Source organism: Schistocerca cancellata, chromosome 3, assembly GCF_023864275.1.
Source record: "Schistocerca cancellata isolate TAMUIC-IGC-003103 chromosome 3, iqSchCanc2.1, whole genome shotgun sequence".
In the NCBI taxonomy this organism is placed as follows: domain Eukaryota; kingdom Metazoa; phylum Arthropoda; class Insecta; order Orthoptera; family Acrididae; genus Schistocerca; species Schistocerca cancellata.
The window spans coordinates 857,488,800-857,509,145 of record NC_064628.1 but is presented as its reverse complement, the minus strand read 5'-3'; the positions used below and the strand labels follow the sequence as shown (position 1 = coordinate 857,509,145).

At 42.9% G+C, this 20,346-nt stretch overlaps 1 protein-coding gene across 1 annotated transcript in view; it reads right to left on the bottom strand.

Annotated features, from left to right (window-relative positions):
* Positions 1-20,346, bottom strand: part of LOC126176613 (solute carrier family 22 member 1-like) — a 73,508-nt gene that overhangs the window by 37,153 nt on the left and 16,009 nt on the right. Inside the window, exons 3-4 of the mRNA XM_049923773.1 lie at positions 18,421-18,589; positions 4,815-5,036 (exon numbers count right to left, since the gene is read on the bottom strand). Of these exons, the coding sequence (XP_049779730.1) occupies positions 4,815-5,036; positions 18,421-18,589 (391 nt within the window). The remainder of the gene's footprint in view (positions 1-4,814; positions 5,037-18,420; positions 18,590-20,346) is intronic.

Here is a 20,346-nt window from a genome sequence, read left to right as displayed (position 1 = left end):
AAGGTTTTCTTTTCACCTGCAACGAATGCGATGACGCAATCAATATATCGCACTCGACAAAGCCCGCCGCGCGGGATTAGCCGAGCGGTCTCAGGTGGAGGTGTCATGGACTGTGCGGCTGGTCCCGGCGGAGTTTCGAGTCCTCCCTCGGGCATGGGTGGGTGTGTATGTCCTTAGGATAATTTAGGTTAAGTAGTCTGTAAGCTTAGGGACTGATAACCTTAGCAGTTAAGTCCCATAGGATTTCACACACATTTGAACATTTTTGATCAAAGCCCAAGAATTATGTTCACACGTTCACCTCTTTCGTGGAGCGGCCTTATCTGTACAGTCTAGTGCACACAGAATGACGTGTCGCATAGTCATACAGCTCGCTTTACTTCCGCCAAGTGGTCGGCCGAACGTTTATATGACTGTCATTTCCAGATTTTGCCTATACGTTGGGTAAGGCAACTTGATCTCTTGAATCGCGGTATGGACACAACTAGGTAACGATTCATTATGAGGCTGTTGGAAGTGTGAGCTGATTAACTTATTCGTTAAGATCCTACTGCTTTTAGCCTAATTTATTGATGTGTTTCACTGCAAGTGACATCATGATATTGTAACGCACGAAAGAGGTCGAGACAGAAGAAATGTGTTCCAGTTCATTTGTGGAAGCTTTGGTTAATCGTTAACATTGCGATACATTGCGGTATCAGAAGGTATTACATCTTTTATTCTAACACTGGCAGCTCAAAGAGGTAATTCACATTTGTGGCAAAGAACACAGCTAATGTGGCTTTATGAAAGTAACGATAACATTACGAAGAACTATATGTTAAACACTAACGCTTCACATGATCCAAAGAAAAAGACTGGATGAGAGATACACGCGAACGACTCGTGGCACTGATGTTCAATCGCTGTCACATTCAACACTGGGAAATAATAAGGAGTGACCAGTAAAGCAATCGAATTGAGCAAGTACGCTTGTCGAGAGTTACAGTTTTACCTTGGCAAGTGCTGCGGTCTTATGACTGTAGCTGTGACTGACGTCGTATGGGCATTATGGATTTGTAAGCTAACTGCTGTTGAAATGTTCGCAATTTGGTACTGCTGTGTCGACCCGACAAGACACAGCCAGAGCAAAAGCACCACAGGCGCAAAGAGCAGGTGCCAGCGCCGTAGAGACTCGTCACTTGCACAAATTCCACCAGCGCCACGGGCGGCGCTTAGGATGAAGACATCGACTTCGCCTCGGCCAATTGCCGGCCGAGTACAATCCGCCAATGACCAGACGACAACGGACATAAGCCTATTCGGAAGACAGAAGAGCAGCTCTCGCCGACTTTGTTACAGATCATCTTCTAGGGCTGGCTTAGACACGGAACGTCGTATAGTGAATGAACTCTTAAGAAGTGAAGAGACAGTTGCTGTAAATTGCATTAGCTGTGTACTGTGACGTTTACCCACGATTATTTTCACTTAGTCATTGAGGGCCTTTTTTGTCTTATATTATATGGAGTGTTCGAGAATTAATCATTCAACAAGTCACAAAGATAAGTAAACCTTTTAACTCATTTGTGTGGCTTTGTTACTAATTTGTTGGAGTGTTGTAGAACCTTCGTTCTCCTACCCTGTTACGTGACCCTGAGGCATATATGTATTACAGTGGCAGTGAGAAATTGTCTTAGCGGTGTACTGCGCCCCAAGCCGTTTCACGAACCCACGAACTCACCCTCCACAGCAGTAGTGACGAGGCTCTACAAAACTGGCGACGAGGGTTTACAAAAGATACCTCCCATCTCACCCAACGGCTTATTTGCATCATGAGAAACGAAACAGTGTGGAAGAATCTCTGGCTTCAGCCACGTAAGTTAACTGTGTCTGAGTGGAGAAACAAAATGTCTAAACTGGTGTCCTACACTGACGTACCAAACAACTGTGCCCAACAAAACAAGCTCTTAGAACACATCAGAATTCCTCTATTTTAATTAAACACCTGTCTAGAATAACTGATTACCGTCAAGGATAAGCCAGATATTAATGTTGTTGCTCTTGTGCTCGAACTTAATCAAGAAGACGTACTTACTTACATTAACTGAAATTCACGATCTTGTAGGTTTTAAATGTAAAATGTTACTGTACGTCAGCCAGGGCTGTGCTGATACAAAATGGCGCACGATATTTAGGGCAGACGTATGGGAAACAATCGGCAACTAAACTGAAAAGTTCTGTTTGGAAAACAGAAACTCAGCTTAAAGAAATGACCACTACCATTTATGTGACTGCTGAACTTTATTTACTCGAGAGCACAGAGTCAATGAAAACAGTAGAAATAAATCAGCAAACATAAAATGTTCACGGTAGAGCTGGTAATCTTCACCAAACTTCTAGCAATGCAATTAAGCCGAAAGACGGAATGTTTAACACGAATAATGTATAACTTTTACAAGAGCTTTCCGATCCGAACTCACGACTGAAATTGCGACAACACGCGTCAGTGATAGCCTTCATCATTGCTAGGTAACGAAAATTACTCAGGCTTTTATACTCTGCCTGTTGGTTCTTTTTCTTCCAACCACTCTAAACATAGAAAGTCATTCACTGGCTCAATGACTTTATTGCTGCTTTTACTATTTTCTTCTTCGTATTTACTTTAGAATTATTTTAGTTTTATTATGGTTTCAAACCTACTTTCAAATTCAGTTTCCTTCATTCTTTGTTACCCCTACAGATGCCCCCTTCAGATGTCGTTTCATACAACTCGAAGTTCTACATTTCTTTCAGAAACCATACGCGAGATTTTCCTGTTCTCTCGCTCGCTACGTGCAACCTGTGAGGCCTACAGAAAGAATCGAACAAGTCCTATCTGTAGGAAATTTAATGTGGATATATTTTGTCCTAGGATAAGTTTTCGTTAGAGGCTGTAAGTTTCGAGTTGTTCAAGAGAAACGTACGGAAGAGACCTTGAAACCCACCTCCATTCCCACATTCCGTCCCCACCGTTCGGCATTTCTAGCATGTTGTGCATGGCACTCCCTCTAACTACTGTACAAAAATATGCGACTGCACGAATTGTTTCCCAAATTTTACTTTCTTTGGTCTTCATTGATTCGCCTTATGAAGCCACTGTCTCAGTCGAGCACATTGTAAAACTGGCGTTTGTGTAAATTTTACCTAACACTTTTGTGAATTTTTACTGCATAAACTAAGCAATTACATCGTTGTCAGGGTTAAGTTTACGTCTGCTCTCCCGCCCTCCAGGGTTTCATGCCCTATACAGGTCTTCTTGAAACAATATTTCCACTTATAATGCCACACTTTTACTTGTTGTGATAGATTCGCAGGTGGTGGTACTCTGCTTGGTTCCAACGTTGTTCCAGTTATCTCCATTATAAGTGAATACCACGTGTCACAGGAAGATGGACTTGTGATGTAGCTTCAGACTCTGGAGACGTAATCCACCATTGTGTGTAGGAGAGGAAGTTACAATGAATTTCTTCATGAGACCCACAAAATATTAGATACAGGCTCCCAGGTAGATGCTATTTTCCTTGACTTCCGAAAGGCGTTCGATACAGATCCACACTGTCGCCTGATAAACAAAGTAAGAGGCTACTGAATATCAGACCAGCTGCGTGGCTGGATTGAAGAGTTTTTAGCAAACAGAGCACAGCATGTAGCTCTCAATGGAGAGACGTCTACAGACGTTAAAGTAACCTCTGGTGTGCCACAGGGGAGTGTTATGGGACCATTGCTTTTCACAATATATATAAATGACCCAGTAGATAGTGTCGGAAGTTCCATGCGGAATTTCGCGGATGATGTTGTAGTATACAGAGAAGTTGCAGCATTAGAAAACTGCAGCGAAATGCAGGAAGATCTGCAGCGGATAGGTACTTGGTGCGGGGAGTGGCAACTGACACTTAACATAGACAAATGTAATGTATTGCGAATACATAGAAAGAAGGACCCTTTATTGTATGATTATATGATAGCGGAACAAACACTGGTAGCAGTTACTTCTGTAAATATCTGGGAGTATGCGTATGGACCGATTCGAAGTGGAATGATCATATAAAATTAATTGTTGGTAAGGTGGGTGCCAGGTTGAGATTAATTGGGAGAGTCCTTAGAAAATGTAGTTGATCAACAAAGGAGGTGGCTTACAAAACACTCGGTGAACCTATAATTGAGTATTGCTCATCGGTGTGGGGTCCGTACCAGGTCGGGTTGACAGAGGAGATAGAGAAGATCCAAAGAGGAGCGGCGCGTTTCGTCACAGGGTTATTTGGTAAGCGTGATAGCGTTACGGAGATGTTTAGCAAATTCAAGTGACAGACTCAGCAAGAGACGCGCTCTGTATCGCGGTGAAGCTTGCTGTCCAGGTTTCGAGAGGTTGCGTTTCTCGATGAGGTATCGAATATATTGCTTCCCCCTACTTATAACTCCCGAGGAGATCACGAATGTAAAATTAGAGAGATTCGAGCGCGCACGGAGGCTTTCCGGCAGTCGTTCTTCCCGCGAACCATACGCGACTGGAACAGGAAAGGGAGGTAATGACAGTGGCACGTAAAGTGCCCTGTGATACACACCGCTGGGTGGCTTGCGGAGTATAAATGTAAATGTAGATTTAGATGTAAAATGTGGCACCTCCAGACACTGTAGCCCACGTTTGGTTGGATGGTTCTTAAGGTACTCGTCAGTTGAGGAAGAATCTCAGCTATGCGATGTAACTTTGACAACGTGTACCTGTTGACATAAAAGCTGTTGACCTCATTTTCTTGTGTTTATGAAAACAAGTTAGTTTTACAGTAACTCGTGCGCACTTGGCAATGACGAGCAGGAGGGTGTTCCTGAAGAGGTTCCAGCTGGAGAAGATGGCCAGGTAGCCGACGCGGTCCCGCTTGGCCTTGGCCACGCGGTGCAGCACCTGCAGGGTGAACGGCGGCAGGCTGGAGCCGTTGGTGGCCGCGACCCGCCGCAGCACGCTCAGCGCCTCCTCCTCGCGCCCCCTGCACGTCAGCCAGCGCGGCGACTCGGGGAACCACCTGCAGGAAACCACCTGTCTCACAATGTTTTACGTTATAAACAGAGCAGGAAGAGTCGTAGGATTGAAGTTCACGTTTTGCCGGAATCTTTTTCATTCAAGAAGGAGTACTTTTTTAGTCGAAAAAGTTAGAGGTGGTGTAATCCTGAGACTTTTCTGCAGTGTACTGTGTTGTCCAAACCCATACAAAGAAAGAATCTTTAAGTATGTATAATTATGTTCCAGTATAAACTCCTGTCTGGCGAGACATGGAGGTTGCACCCCTCTGCCATCCTCCACACCAACAAATCCTTAATCCGTCCCATCCTCTGTTATGCCAGATCCACCTGGATACCCCCCTCCCCCAAATTCTATGAGTCCCTCCAGATCCTTGAGCGCCGCGCACTCCGCCTCAACTTCCGTATACGCCTCCCATCCCCCACGCGGATGCCGGCCGGTGTGGCCGTGCGGTTCTAGGCACTTCAGTCTGGAACCGCGTGACCGCTACGGTCGCAGGTTCGAATCCTGCCTCAGGCATGAATGTGTGTGCTGTCCTTAGGTTGGTTAGGTTTAAGTAGTTCTAAATTGTAGGGGACTGATGACCTCAGATGTTAAGTCCCATAGTACTCAGAGCCATTTGAACCCACACGGATCCTCTACAACCTAATTCCTTTCCCCCATCTGCTCCTATTACTCGAACATATCCGCATACTCTACACCTTCCGCCTCCTCGATCCCCCTCACCCCCTGGTTGCTCCTCTCCTCTCCAATCCCCGCCCTCTGCCACATCTTTACTGTTGTGTCCCCCCTACCCTCCATCTCTACACGATTCATCTCCTTTCACAAGGTGGCTTCTGTCAAATCCCCCTCTGTCCCTCCATTTAACCCTCCTATCAACTCTGATCCCCACCCCCCCTCCTTTCCTCTGTCCTTTCCCCGGGCTCCCTCTTCCCCCCCTTCCATCATTTTTTCTCCCCACCCCCCGACTTCTTTTGTATACTGCTCCTCTGCCTTTCCCCACTCCCTGTCGCGTCTGCCCAGCACCCGCCCTCCTCTTATGGGTCCACGTCCTTCATCGGCTCCTTTCCCCCCTCCCCCCCCGCATCGTTTTTTCCTCTCCTTCCTCCCCTTTACTTTCCCGTCATCTGTCCAGGTTCCCCCCATCTGCCCTCGGCTGTGGTATATCATATTTGTGCCAAATTTTTAGTGCAGTGTTCAAGTGAATGGTCAGTGTTGTTCGTCTTCCCAAAGTGTTGCAAACAGAAACCAATGCTGAAGCTGGGTGTGAATTTTATATCTCTTGCGAACAGAAACCAGACTGTTGCGGTGTTTTATTTAATTGTCTGTCTATTCTTCTACCTGTCTGCCTCATATGTATTTTATTAGCATCATCAACCCTTTGTTCTAGGTTTTAAGTTCCACGATTTTCCGCCATTTTACCATTTAAGTCACTGATGTTATCGCCTGGTATTATTATTTATTATTTTCCTCTTTTTAAAACAAATTCTGTAGGCTGATGAGCGGCGTACTAAGCTGCTGCCAGCCCGCCCCCTTTGGGAGGAATCGAAACTCAATAAAGAAAACAAAAAAAGTTCAATATACTTAATTTTGATTACAATGTATGTAATCAAGAGCATGTTTCACAGTTAACTGATAAGGTGATAAATTTAACTGGCAAATTTATACATTAATATCAGTTTTCCTCAGCCATCTGGACCCGTCGATGTGTTGCCGGATAAGGGACCACCGGTTCGATGGGCGACTCACTTTCAATATCTGATAATCAGCTACACGACGGTGTAAATTAGTAAGATCCGGAACCAATGGGTTGAAATTTCAGCTGCAAACATCCCGTCGTGTGTGTGAAAGCTCTATTTCTGTGGTCGTAGTCCTGGTGCCATGACAGGCTGTAACTTCTGGAAATCTACCCACACAGTCGGCCAACTCTGCAGGAGCCGTAACCTTTCCCACCATCTGTAATGTTGGCTACAGGCACTACATTCTCCCAGAGTACACACACAGTGCTGTGCTCTGTCCGTGTCCATAAAAACGTGGAGAGACGCTCTCCAGCAACCGCCCCATTCCCATCCTGCTGCTGACATCGGGAGGTACTTCTTCCGTAACCATGGAATGTGTCTTGCTTAAATTTAGATCAATAGCTGTTAGACTGTATTGCGATATTCGGCTTCATTCCAGGATTCTTGACTGCTTTTGCTGCGAGATGCCAGTGTACGTATCCTCCACTACTGACATAAGAATCTTCGCGCTCTCCCCGTTTGCATCCATACCTGAAATTTCTCATGATCAAACAGGCTCTCTCTTTCACTGGACGATCTCAAAAAAAAAAAAAAAAAAAAAAAAAGTGCCTCTGAGCACTAGGGGACTTAACATCTGAGGTCATCAGTCCCCTAGAACTTAGAACTTCTTAACTACTTAAACCTAACTAACCTAAGGACACCACACACATCCATGCCCGAGGCAGGATTCGAACCTGCGAATGTAGCAGCAGCGAGGTTCCCGACTGAAGTCCCTAGAACCGCTCGGCAACACCGACCGGCGGACGATCTCATGATATTTGTTTTATAGTGTTTCTGTGTTATTACCCCAATGTCCAGAACATGCTTTACCGCTGACAGATCCATAATTCTGTGTTGATATCGTTCCACAGTGTTCGCATTTAGTCTGCTCTTTATTGATGAATATAAGTCAATACTTTTAACCGCTTGTCTGTTTCTTGTTGGTAGCTTCTCCTCTGTCTCATTTAATGTTATTTATACTGGCAACAGAAACACCTACAGTACAAAAAGGAGTCTCATTATGTCTCGTTCTTACGAGTTGGCAAGGACAGAACATAATAAGGTCACTACACAAGTTACAATGCAAGAACACTTTTCTGGTAAAACACAGATGAATATTTCACGCTTCTGATGTGAGGTAGAAAAGTAAGTGCCACTTGTGGTACAATCTTAGACTTCTCACTACAGTGATAAGCATCCCTGGTGTAAAGAAGCAACTGAAAGAGTCGAAAACAAATAAGTCGACAGGCACGGATGGAACCCTATTTCGCTTTTACAAAGAGTACTGCATGGCAATGGCCTCTTATTTAGCTTCCACTTACCGGATTTCTCTCACTCAGTGCAAATTCCCAAGTGACTGGAAACAAGCAGGTTGAGTCCTGATATAAGGGTAAAAGAACGGACCCGCAAAATTACAGACCTATATCTTTCACAACGATTTGCTGCAGAATTCTTGATCATACTCTCAGTTCGAATTTGGCAAATTTCCTTGAGGCTGAAAAGTCTCTGTCCATGAGTCAGCACGGTTTTAGAAAGCATCGCTCGGGCAACACCCAGCTTGCACTTTTCTCGTATGGCATTCTCGGAACTAAGTAGAGGCGCAAAAGACAGCTTCCATAGTTCTAGTTTTCCGAAAAGCACTTGACACGGCGCCTCACTGCAGACTTTTAACGAAGCTACGAGAATATGGAATAGGTTCCCAGGCACGTACTGGCTCGAGGACTTCTTAGGTAACGGAACACACTATGTTGTCTGTTCACCAGAGACATGGATATCGTCAGGAATATCCCAGGGAACTGTGATAGGACCGCTTTTGTTCTCTATATACGTAAATGATATAGTGCACAGGGTGGACAGCAAACTATGGTTGTGGTGATGCTGTGGTGTACAGGAAGGTGTCGAAGCTGAGTTACTGTAGGACAGAAGATGACTTAGACAAGATTTGTAGTTGGTGTGACGGGCAAGATTTCTAGTTGGTGTGACGAGTGACACCTAGCTCTAAATGTAGATGTAGTTAATGCATATGAGTAGGAAAAACAATCTTGTAATGTTAGAATACAGCATTAGTAGCGTGGACCTTAACAAATCACTTAGTTTAAATACATGGGCGTAACGTTGCAAAGAAGTGTGAAATGTAACGAGCAAGTGAGAACTCTGCTAGGGAAGGCGAATGGTCAACTTCGGTTCACCGGGAGAGTTTTGGGAAAGTGTAGCTCATCGGTAAATTACATCGCATGTAGAAAGATAGTCAATGTCCTATCCAGTAGTGCTCGAGTGTTTGGTTTTAAAGAAAAACATTGAACCAATCCAGAGACTTGTTGCTAGTTTTGTTATTGGTAGCTTCGAACACCACACAGGTATTATAGAGATGCTTCATAATATCAAATGCAAATCCCAGGAGGGAAGGCGACGATCTTTTCGAGAAACACTACGGAGAAAATTTAGAGAACCGGCAACGGAAACAGACTACGGAGCGACTGTACTGTCGCTAACATACATTTCACGTTAGGAGCACGGAGGTAAGATGTGAGAAATCAGTACTGGTACAGAGGTGTAGAATCAAGCATTTTTCCCCCGCTCTGTTTGTCAATGGAATAGGGAAGTAAACGCCACGCACCATGCGATGGCTGGCGGAGTCTGTACAGTATGTAGACGTACATATAGTAGATGTAATCCAAATAGATGTCCTTCATTGGAGTCTTTTCAGTATGCGGTTGATGTCTTAGGCAGTCATCTCCCTGGTGTCTGGGTGTGTGTCCGGATCGGTCAGATGCGGCAGACTGATGTGGTGGTCGGAGCCCTCGAACACGATAGGTTAGGTCCAGCCAGAGATTGGGATGGAACTGAAGGCTGCTGCCGAAGTTCGCTACCGATGGTCGAGCTGCAAGGAGCAGACAGCATTGAGCCCAGAACGACAGCGAGTGGTGCTGGCTACTGGTCGTGGAGTATCTTGAGTCATCTAATGGAAGGATTTCCATGTGGATCACGTGACATGTTGGCGAAATTAAGTATGGTCTTTGCAGTGCTATGGTCGATTGCGCACACTTTTGGCGGACGATGCTGAAGTCTCTCATGGAGCCTGCTGGAGTCTGGCACGTGCTCAGATGGATGATTATGTTGCTATTGTTCTATACACAGTGTAACATGTTGCTAATGTCACACTGAGGTGCATGTGATTGTCTCGTGTGTCTGTCTTCAGTGGAGGACATCTCGAGTACAGTAATCTGCCAGCTATGTGTGTGTTCTGAGGTTTTAGGGTACCAGGCGAGTGACCAAGCAGCTTCCCCCCTCTACAGAGATGGTGAAGCCATCGGGTATAGTCATCCAGAGGGAAGAAGGAGACGAACAGGAGGCAGAGAAATGCCATAGGCGCCAGGTGCGATATACATTCCGAAAAGTGCAGCTGGGAGAGAGCACGCAAGGAGCCCAAGGGGTGGACAAGCGATACATTGTGGGGGGCGCCAGAGAGAAGAAGAGAAAGTAGACTGCAACTTTGAAGATGGACTGAAATTTGCAAAAAAGGGGTTCGAAAGGAGAGGAAAACCTGTGAACAAAGAAGGTACAGAAGGAAAAACAAGCATCTATGAAGGACGAAAGGAGAATGGAAGACCCAATAGGGAAGGGTGGCGTCGGAGAGAGGAAAATGGAACCAATGCTGCAACATATGGCGGCCCATGACTAGTTGCTGAAGCAGCCGTAGGTACACGAAGCTGTAGGGCGCGTGTGAACGTGTGCAGTGATGCATGTGGGAGAGCAATGGAGTGCTCTGTTGCACATAGCACCGCGGCGTTGCTTGTAAGAGGGCGGTGTTTTGGGTTGGAGCGTAGTGGTGAGCAGAGAACGTGTGGCAGTGGGCAGAGGAGCAGGGTAGCGTGCAGTGGAGTGTAGTGGTGCATGGAGGAAGGGAAACTAGGTGGAGACCACAGAGCTGGTGTATATGGAGCCCCATATTTGTGGGCGACAGATGCAGTAAAAAATGGTTCAAATGGCTCTGAGCACTATGGGACTTAACATCTGAGGTCATCAGTCCCCTAGAACTTAGAACTACTTAAACCAACTAACCTCAGGACATCACACACATCCATTCCTGAGGAAGGATTCGAACCTGCGACCGTAGCGGTCGCGCGGTTCCTGACTGAAGCGCCTAGAACCGTTCGGCCACACCGCCCGGCTGAACTGAGGTGGAGAGTACAGTCCAGTTGACAGAGAAACAGCAGACCTAAAAGCAGAATGTATCAATCAGGAGAGCTCAGTGACTTCGAACATAAACTAGCCATTGGATGCCACCTGAATGAGGAACCCATCAGGCACATTTCAACTTACATAAAGTTGCTCCAGACGTCTGTCGGTAATGCGATTCTGAATTGAAGACCTGAAGCAACAACTACAGCTAAGCCAAGTCGAGTCAGACCTCATATACTGACGGAGAGGGACTGCCAAGCATTGATGACGGTGGCTGTAAGACAACGCATGAAGTAAACAGAAGGAATCACTCGTGACTTCCAAACAGCTACCAACAGGCCGGGTAACGCTATGATTATGCAAGGTGTTACAAAACAGAGGTGTTACAAAACAGATCGATGATCCTATTTTGTTAGCTTTTGTACTTCCAAAGGAAGGAAATGTAGTAGGTGAATAGGGAATGGGGGTAAGGAATGAAAAAGGATACCGCCTGGTAGAATTTTGCACAGAGCATAAGCTTAATCATAGCTAACACTTGGGTCAAGAATCGTAAAAGAAGGCTGTATACATGGAAGAAGCCTGGAGACACTAACAGGTTTCAGATAGATTATATAATGGTCAGACAGAGATTTAGGAACCAGGATTTAAATTGTAAGACATTTCCAGGGGCAGATGTGGAGTCTGACCACAATCTATTGGTTATGAACTGTAGATTAAAACTAAAGAAACTGCAAAAAAAGGTGGGAATTTAACGAGATGGGACCTGGATAAACTGGATAAACCAGATGGTGTACAGAGTTTGAGGGAGAGCATACGGGAACGACCGAAAAGAATGGGGGGAAAAATACAGTATAAGAAGACTGAGTAGATTTGAGAGATGAAATAGTGAAGACAGCAGAGGATCAAGAAGGTAAAAAGACGAGGAGTAATAGTAATTCTTGGCTAACAGAAGAGATACTGAATTTAATTGATGAAAGGAGAATATACAAAAATGCAGTAAATGAAGCAGGCAAAAAGGAATACAAACGTCTCAAAAATGAGATCGACGGGAAGTGCAAAATGGCTAAGCAGGGATGGCTAGAGGACAAATGTCAGGATGTAGAGGCGTATTTCACTAGGGGTAAGATAGATACTGACTACAGGAAAATTAAAGAGACCTTTATAGAAAAGAGAACCACCTGCACAAAGATCAAGAGCTCAGATGGAAATCCAGTTCTAAGCACACAAGGGAAAGCAGAAAGGTAGAGGGAGTATATAGACGGTCTATACAAGAGCGATGTTCTTGAGAACAGTATTATGGAAATGGAAGAGAATGTAGATGAAGATGAAATGGGAGATATGATACTGCGTGAAGAGTTCGACAGAGCACTGAAAGACCTAAGTCGAAAGAAGGCCCCGGGAGTAGACCTCATCCCATTACAACTACTGATAGCCTTGGAAGGGCCAGCCCTGAGAAAATTCTACCATCTGGTGAGCAAGATGTATGAGACAGGCGAAATACCCTCAGACTTCAAGAAGAATATAATAATTCCAATCACAAAGAAAGCCGGTGTTGACAGATGTGAAAATTACCGAACTACCAGTTTAATAAGCCACGGCAGAAAAATACTAACACGAATTCTTTACAGAAGAATGGAAAAACTGGTAGAAGCCGACCTCGCGGAAGATTAGTTTGGATTCCGTAGAAATGTTGGCACACATGAGGCAATACTGACCTTACGACTTATCTTTGAAGAAAGATTAAAGAAAGGCAAACCTACGTTTCTAGCATTTGTAGACTTAGAGAAAGCTATTGACAATGTTGACTGGAATACTCTCTTTCAAATTCTGAAGGTGGCAGGGGTAAAATACAGGGAGCGAAAGGCTATTTACAATTTGAACAGTCATCAGATGGCAGTTATAAGAGTCGAGGGGCATGAAATGGAAGCAGTGGTTGGGAAGGTAGTAAGACAGGGTTGTAGCCTATCCCCGATGTTATTCAAACTGTGTATTGAGCAAGCACTAAAGGAAACAAAAGAAAAATTCGGAGTCGGAATTAAAATCTATGGAGAAGAAGTAAAAAAATTGAGGTTCAGAGATAGCAAAGGGTTTGGAAGAGCCGTTGAACGGAATGGACAATGTCTTCAAAGGAGGATATAAGATGAGCATCAACAGAAGCAAAACGAGAATAATGGAATGTAGCCGAATTGATGCTGAGGGAATTAGATTAGTAAAAGAGGCACTTAAAGTAGTAAAGGAGTTTTGCTATTTGGGGAGCAAAATAACTGATGATGGTCGAAGTAGAGAGGATATAAAATGTAGACTGGCAATGGCAAGGAAAGCGTTTCTGAAGAAGAGAAATTTGTTATCATCAAGTATAGATTTAATTGTCAGGAAGTCGTTTCTGAAAGTATTTGTATGGAGTGTAGCCATGTATGGAAGTGAAACGTGGACGATAAATAGTTTAGAGATGAAGAGAATAGTAGCTTTCGAAATGTGGTGTTACAGAAGAATGCTGAAGATTAGATGAGTAGATCACATAACGAATGAAAAGGTATTGAATAGATTTCGAAAGAAGAGAAATTTGAGGCGCAACTTGACTAGAAGAAGGTATTGGTTGGTAGGGCATATTCTTAGGCATCAAGGCATCACCAATTTAGTATTGGAGGGCAGCGTGGAGGGTAAAAATCGTAGGGAGAGACCAAGAGATGAATAAACTAAGCAGATTCAGAAGGATGTAGGTTGCAGTAGGTACTGGGAGATGAAGAAGCTTGCACAGGATAGAGTAGCATGGAGAGCTGCATCGAACCAGTCTCTGGACTGAAGACCACAACAACAACAATGCATTCTGAGGATTGGACCACCCGATACGTAAACATGGTTTATAGACAATAACATTCCTGATATTGACTGGACTCGCCTTGAGCCCTAGCTGAACCCAATAGAACACCTTTGGGATGACTTAGAAGGTCAGCTTCGCTGCAGACACCCGTGTGCTACATTACTACTTTCACTGCTTTCGGTCCTTGAGGAAGAATGGGCTACCATACCTTCACAGACATTTAAACACCTTATTTAAAGTGTTCACAGCACAGTTTAGGCTGCGACAAAGACGTTCAGTGGAACACCCCGATGTTAATGTCCAGTAATATTGAAACCACTCTCGTATTTTCGCCAGCTGTAGGTAACGTATTTTAATCTGCCTTTATTATTTTCTAGTATTAAATGAAATATTTAAGTTCAATAGTATTTAAATACAATGTAGTCTGTAAGAGTAGTAAGTAAAGGAATGAAAGAATGAAATGTCGTAATTTGTTGCGGTCTATATAGGCTACTACACGACATTATTAGCTCACTTCTTTTTCTCACATACTTTACTTTTTGCTCGCTCTTGTTGCTAATATATAGTTATTTGTTTGATTTCAGGCATTTTAATTGAGATTTCAGTAAAAGTTTTATACATCCGTACTGTGTAAAGATAATATTGAAAATACAACAAAATTTATTTTAAGCAGTGTAAGTTCTTTAACCAAAGATATCCCTTTGCCAAGTCGGCAATAATTTCATCTTGCGAAATAATTACTTCACAAAGTTGAAACTATGGGGAGAGAGAAATATTAATTAACTGAATGATTCCTATCGATGTCGCGGGGTCCAAACGATACATATCGAACATGCGATCGTAAATCCATCGTGCGACTCTGGTGACGGGCGTTAAGATCAATTTTTTGTGATCGTCATTTTTATCTGTTGTCCGTCGTTCCTGTAGTTGCTCTAAATTACATACCTCCATGAAGTATTTTTGAGTTGCTAGGGAATCCCAGACGATCTATGTCGTTTGTGAGTGGAATGTCTCGTGTTCTTGACGTTTCTTCGGCGGAGTCTCTCACATGGAAAAATCTAATTCCATGTTTATCCAGCGAAGAAAATTGTTCGACTTTTTGTAGCAAATATGGAGTACCACCGGACGAGAAAAGAAGGGACTAAATAGACTGTGGTGGTTCGAAGTGTGTAAAACTTCGTAAGCACAGTTTCGATGCTGAAATACCGTTTACAGTTTCACTGCGGACAATGCGGAAAACGAACGAGTATCAGGAACAATAGTTGGTTCGACTCTTCCAAATTATCCATCCAGACCACCATAATGGACTTTCACATGATTACAACACCGACGATAAGTAAGGTAAGTCATCTCCTTCGCAATTACAAGTATTTTTGTAACGTTCTTCTTTTGTCGTTGCTGTAGCGACCACCGTAAACATACCCATAAAGCCCGCCATTAGAGACGCATGATTGATTTAAGATCGCAAGTTCGATATGTATCGTTTGGATCTCGCGACTTCGATATTCATTCATTCTTGGAAATTACCGATCATTAATGAGAATTCATTCAGAAGTAACTTTCTACTAAATAAGCCGAAAAGTTTAAAAAATGATTGTAATCAGAATTTTTAGTGTGAACATTTCGATACGAACCACAAAGATATTAATAGCGACAGCTGTATGTTTACTTTAAAGTTCAGTACGAAGCAGATAATAAAATCTATGGTAATAGTTGTCGTTAGCTAGCCAGAACTTTTTTTGACAGCTAATTAAATCATATTTCTGGTCCTTGTGTGTTAGAAAAGACTAATAAGTTTAACATCATAAAATTATTTTACTGATGGCGCATCACACGCACTCCATATTAAGAATGTTAAAACAATACACAACTGAGCCGTGTGCAGCTCGTGTTCGTGCCGTTTATTACTTGACATCTTGTCTTTGCAGTACTGCCGTCCCGTTTCTTATTCGATTTACTGGCGTCACTAACTTGCTGGCTTGAGCGCCCGTGAGCGGCAGCAGCAGCGCTTATCGATAAGAGCACTGTCGTTCTATCTTTGGAGCGACTGCTAGTATTTCTGGGTCATCGTGTATCGGGAGTTGAGTTGGGACGGAGCAGCAGTGAGTTCGAGGCAGCCATGACTCGCTCGACCATTGCTGACACACATTAATTGAGTGCGGACGACCTTGGTTGGTCGTTCGGTTGGTTGTCTCATTGGACGACGCGTATTTGGTCGCCGACCGCTTCTGGGTTCTCTCGGTCACTGGTTTTAGTATTGTTCGCGTTGTTTGTGGAAGTGTTTGATGGAACCGTGTGTGGCTTGTTTTGCTTTGACTGAGCAGCTATTTTAATGCTGTCTGCATGTTGCAGGCAGTCAGACGGTTGGGACGGAGCAGCGAGGAAGTCTCGCGGCGCAAGGGCAGGCTGGGACAGCTGGCGGCGTGCATGCACTGTGGGATCGTGAGGTGCTAGCTGCGAGAGCGACAATTTTCATTGCCCACTGTACCTGGACGCTGAAGTTGAGTGATCAGTTAACCTGTAACGAAACCACAGCTATTGTGACATCTCTTCGTTCAGTTTTGGGTTGTTGCTCCCTGGGCCATTTGGGCTAGCAGCAATGTACGATGTGTTGGAGTCAGCGAAATCTTGCAGCCGTCTTCCTATATTGTGATTAATTATTAGATTGACTGTTACTTGCCAGTGAAGTGCACCAGCGGTATTTTCTGCCCTGTGGCCATTAACGCCCCAGTTACCTGCCCTGGTAGCTTGCATAGTTCTCCGGCAGTGTGCCTTTTCTCTTCGTGTTTATGCTGTCCAGCAGGCATGTAGTTCGACAGCCTTTTAAGTTGTTTGGTTCATATTTTTTCCCTTGGCTGTTTTTAGACGCCAATTTCTGAAGTTGTAGTGCTGTTCATATCCTAGTCCTCAGCCGATATTTTCCATCGTTCTGCTGTTGGTCGGACGGAAGAGATTTGTTTAACTTGTTGGTTGGCCCTTGGGCCATCTCTAGTTTGGATGGCCATCCGATTATTTAACTTCATCTCTTGGCTGTCTCTCTCATCTCATCTTACGTTTGAGCTACCTTCTCAGGCTGACACTTGGAACACTTGTGAGCACCACTTCTTCTGTTTGTTTTAGATTGTGATTTTCATTTTAGTCTGAAGTATTAAACGAGGCCTTTGCCCATGTATTAATTCAGTTTTTTTTTTTAATTTTAAGTAAGGGCCTTCAGCCGCGTTAAATTAAAATTTTGAATATTGATTTTATTTTTTAAAAAATTGTTTTTCTTGAAAATTTGTTTTATCTGATATTGTTTGTAATCCACGCTCTAAGCCGTTAGTCGTTCAAAGTGTTATGTTTGGCCTTCAGCCGAGGATTTACGTGAACCCCTTTTACAAGGCCTTCAGCTGTGTGTATTCTTCAAAGGAAAAATTTTTTATAAGAAGGAAGGGTTTTACTTTAAATTGTTTGTCTGACTTGTTTTTCAGGCCTTCAGCAGTTGTTTCAAATTTCTTTGTGGCCTTCAGGCGTGCAATAAGTTAATATATCTTTAATTAGGCTTTTGGCAATTCTGTTGTAATTTTAAAAAGAAACTTCTTGGTTAGAAAAAAAATGTTTATTGATGTGTTTTAATTACAGTTGTCCTTTAGATGTGTAGTGTAGGCCTACAGCCGCCAATTGTTTTCAATTGCATGTTTGTTTTAAATTTTTACCTTCTATTTTTAATTGCTTTTGATTTCTAATCCAGGCCTTGACCCATTCTTGTTTTTGGTGTGGTGTTGGGCCTTCAGCCCAGAAAGCATCTCAAGTTTTCTTTAACTAGGCCTTCAGCCGTATTGTCTAATTGTGATCTTTTAAAAAAAATTTGTAAACAAGTGGTTCTTAGAAAAATAAAGTTGTGTGTTTGGTTGTGCAACTCACAGTAACTGTTTACAGCCCCATCCAAAATCATAACCTTATCCTGTGCGCTCTCTGAGTACCTACCAACCAGGTTTCAATAACAATGAACTATGTTGCTTGGGGCCAGGTTGTGTATCTTGCTAATGCCTAAAAATGATCAGAAATATTTACAAAATAGCATTGTCGTTACAAAGTAAAACAATAGCAGGATTTTTTTGGTCGCAGTGACGCATCCAGATCGCTGCACCCGGCGGCATACTACAAAAAGAACCACGAAAACCCCAAGAAATAAATTACAAGACTTATTGCGACGTAGGACAAGACGGAACCGGTTTCAGTATGTCTCCGGATACTTTTAATCAGATAGCGTGTGAAACCCCATTGGGAAAGATGTGGACGTCGGCGACATTTCGGCGGTCATAAATGATAACGGCTCGTCAACGATTTCGATGTCACGCCACAATACGTGGCCACCGACATCAGCATGAAAAAGGGTGCTCGACGTTCCTTCAGAGATGCACCTCTATACATTGTCCACAAAAAAGGGTTGCAGAAGAGGAAGTACCATTTATTACGCGCACATAGGAAGAGGCATCGATATTGCATATCGGTTGATACTTCTGCAACAACAAGTAAGTCTGACATTACTTACGTTTTCAACTTACTCGTATTATTAAATTTCAAATCGCCTATCAGCAGGCCTTCGTATATGCCCATCATCTTACCTGCAGAAGAGTAGTAATATAAGGCAGCACAGTACTGCAAAAAGCAAGGAGTGCTTCCAGCTGGGAAACATCTGAACACAGAAGCAGGCGGACACCAATCCTATAGGTATACCAATGCATGCCACGCAATTGATACAAGAGCGGTTTCTGATATCCGTCAGTTCCGTCCCTGAAATATAAAAATCAGCATCTTATTTTATTACTAAATTTAAATGTCACGCTTTTTTATTTTAAGTTATTTCACGTGATACACTTCCATATTACCGTGTACACTAACATTTGCAACACTTAGCATAACAACAAACAAATGAATAATACTGAGTCCACATACAGCTTAAGGCTACATAACATATACATTAAATTTATAGAGCAAAATATTATATGACCAAAACCAGAGTTCGATCAGATTAACATATAATGAAGAGATCATATATATTGCCTCGGAGAAATTTCACATTACCAACAAAGCACAAAAATAAAAACGGCTTTAGAGAGCATAAAGGAGCTGACAGGAACCTTGTGCGTGTTGTTATTATAATGCGATTACAGGCAAATTTCTACGCACTCACCTCACATGTCACAACATGAAACTGCGTGTTTTCAAAGTGATGAAAGTTGTGCTCTTGTTATTCGAAGTAGTCAGTTGACATACTGAAATTGGTTCAGGGGGCTAGGAACATATGTTTTGCGACATATTTTCATACTTGTGGCTAAATTGTTTAGAGTGTGTCTACAAATCTAAACTAGCAGTATCCAGGGTGTTTTTTTTTTTTTATTTTTTTTACCTGTGGCTACGATCTTTATGCGTGAGTTCCACGATGCGCTGTAGTTTGGAGGTAAGCGGCTCCCTAAAGCTAACAGAGTTAAGTTAGTTCAAAGGAAACCAAGGATACAGAATAAGACAGACCTTGCTTCAGATTGAGCATACCCTTAGCCGTATGTGATTTTATTAGAGTGCCATTTTGTGCTACTGCAGATTTTAGTGTACTGTACAGTCCTTAGTTTCCCCTTCAGCCACATTAGCTAGTCAAGAAAAGTGTACTATTTATTTACGTATTTTGTGTATGATGTGTGTACTAAAATGTTATTTTTTTTCGTGTAAAGAAATATTAAATTACGGAATGTAAAAATAACTCAGCACTAATAGGGAATAAGGTATGAAAGAATGATGATACTTCAGTGTATGACAGACGTTACTTATGCAACATTCTTGTAATTTTGTTATGTGTAGTCGCAAGTATTCGTCTCCGAATAACTGCTGCAACTTACATCCTTGTGAATCTTCTTAAATCTTATTCCTGTATTCTTCTCTTGGTCTCCCTCTACAATTTTTACCTCCCACACGTCCCTCCAATACTAAATTGGTGATCCCTTGATGTCTCATAATGTGTCCTGTCAGCTAATCTTTTCGTCTAATCAAGTTCCGTCATAAATTTTTTTCTCTCTATTTCGATTCTGCACTTCTTCATTGGCTACGTGATCTCATCATCTGTCCTTCATCATTCTTCTGTAACACCACCTTTCAAAACCTTCTCTTCTGATCTAAACTGTTTATTGTCCACTGTACATAGCTGCATTCCACACAAATGCTTCCAGAAAAGACTTCCTAACACTTGAACGCATATTCGATGTTAAAAATGTCTCTTCTTCAGAAAGCTTGGCGTTGATAGTCTAGATTTTTTAACCCCTACTTCTGCCATCATCAGTCATTTTTCTGCCATATAACAAAACCCATCTATAAGTTTCTCGTCTCCTAATCTAATTCCCTGAGTATCATCTGATTTAATTCGACTGTATTCCATTATCCTTGCAATGCTTTTGTTGATATTAATCATATATCCTCCTCATCAATTCCGTTCAACTCCTCTTGCAAATCCTTTGCTGTCTCTAATAGAATTACAATATCATCGGCACACTTCAAAGTTG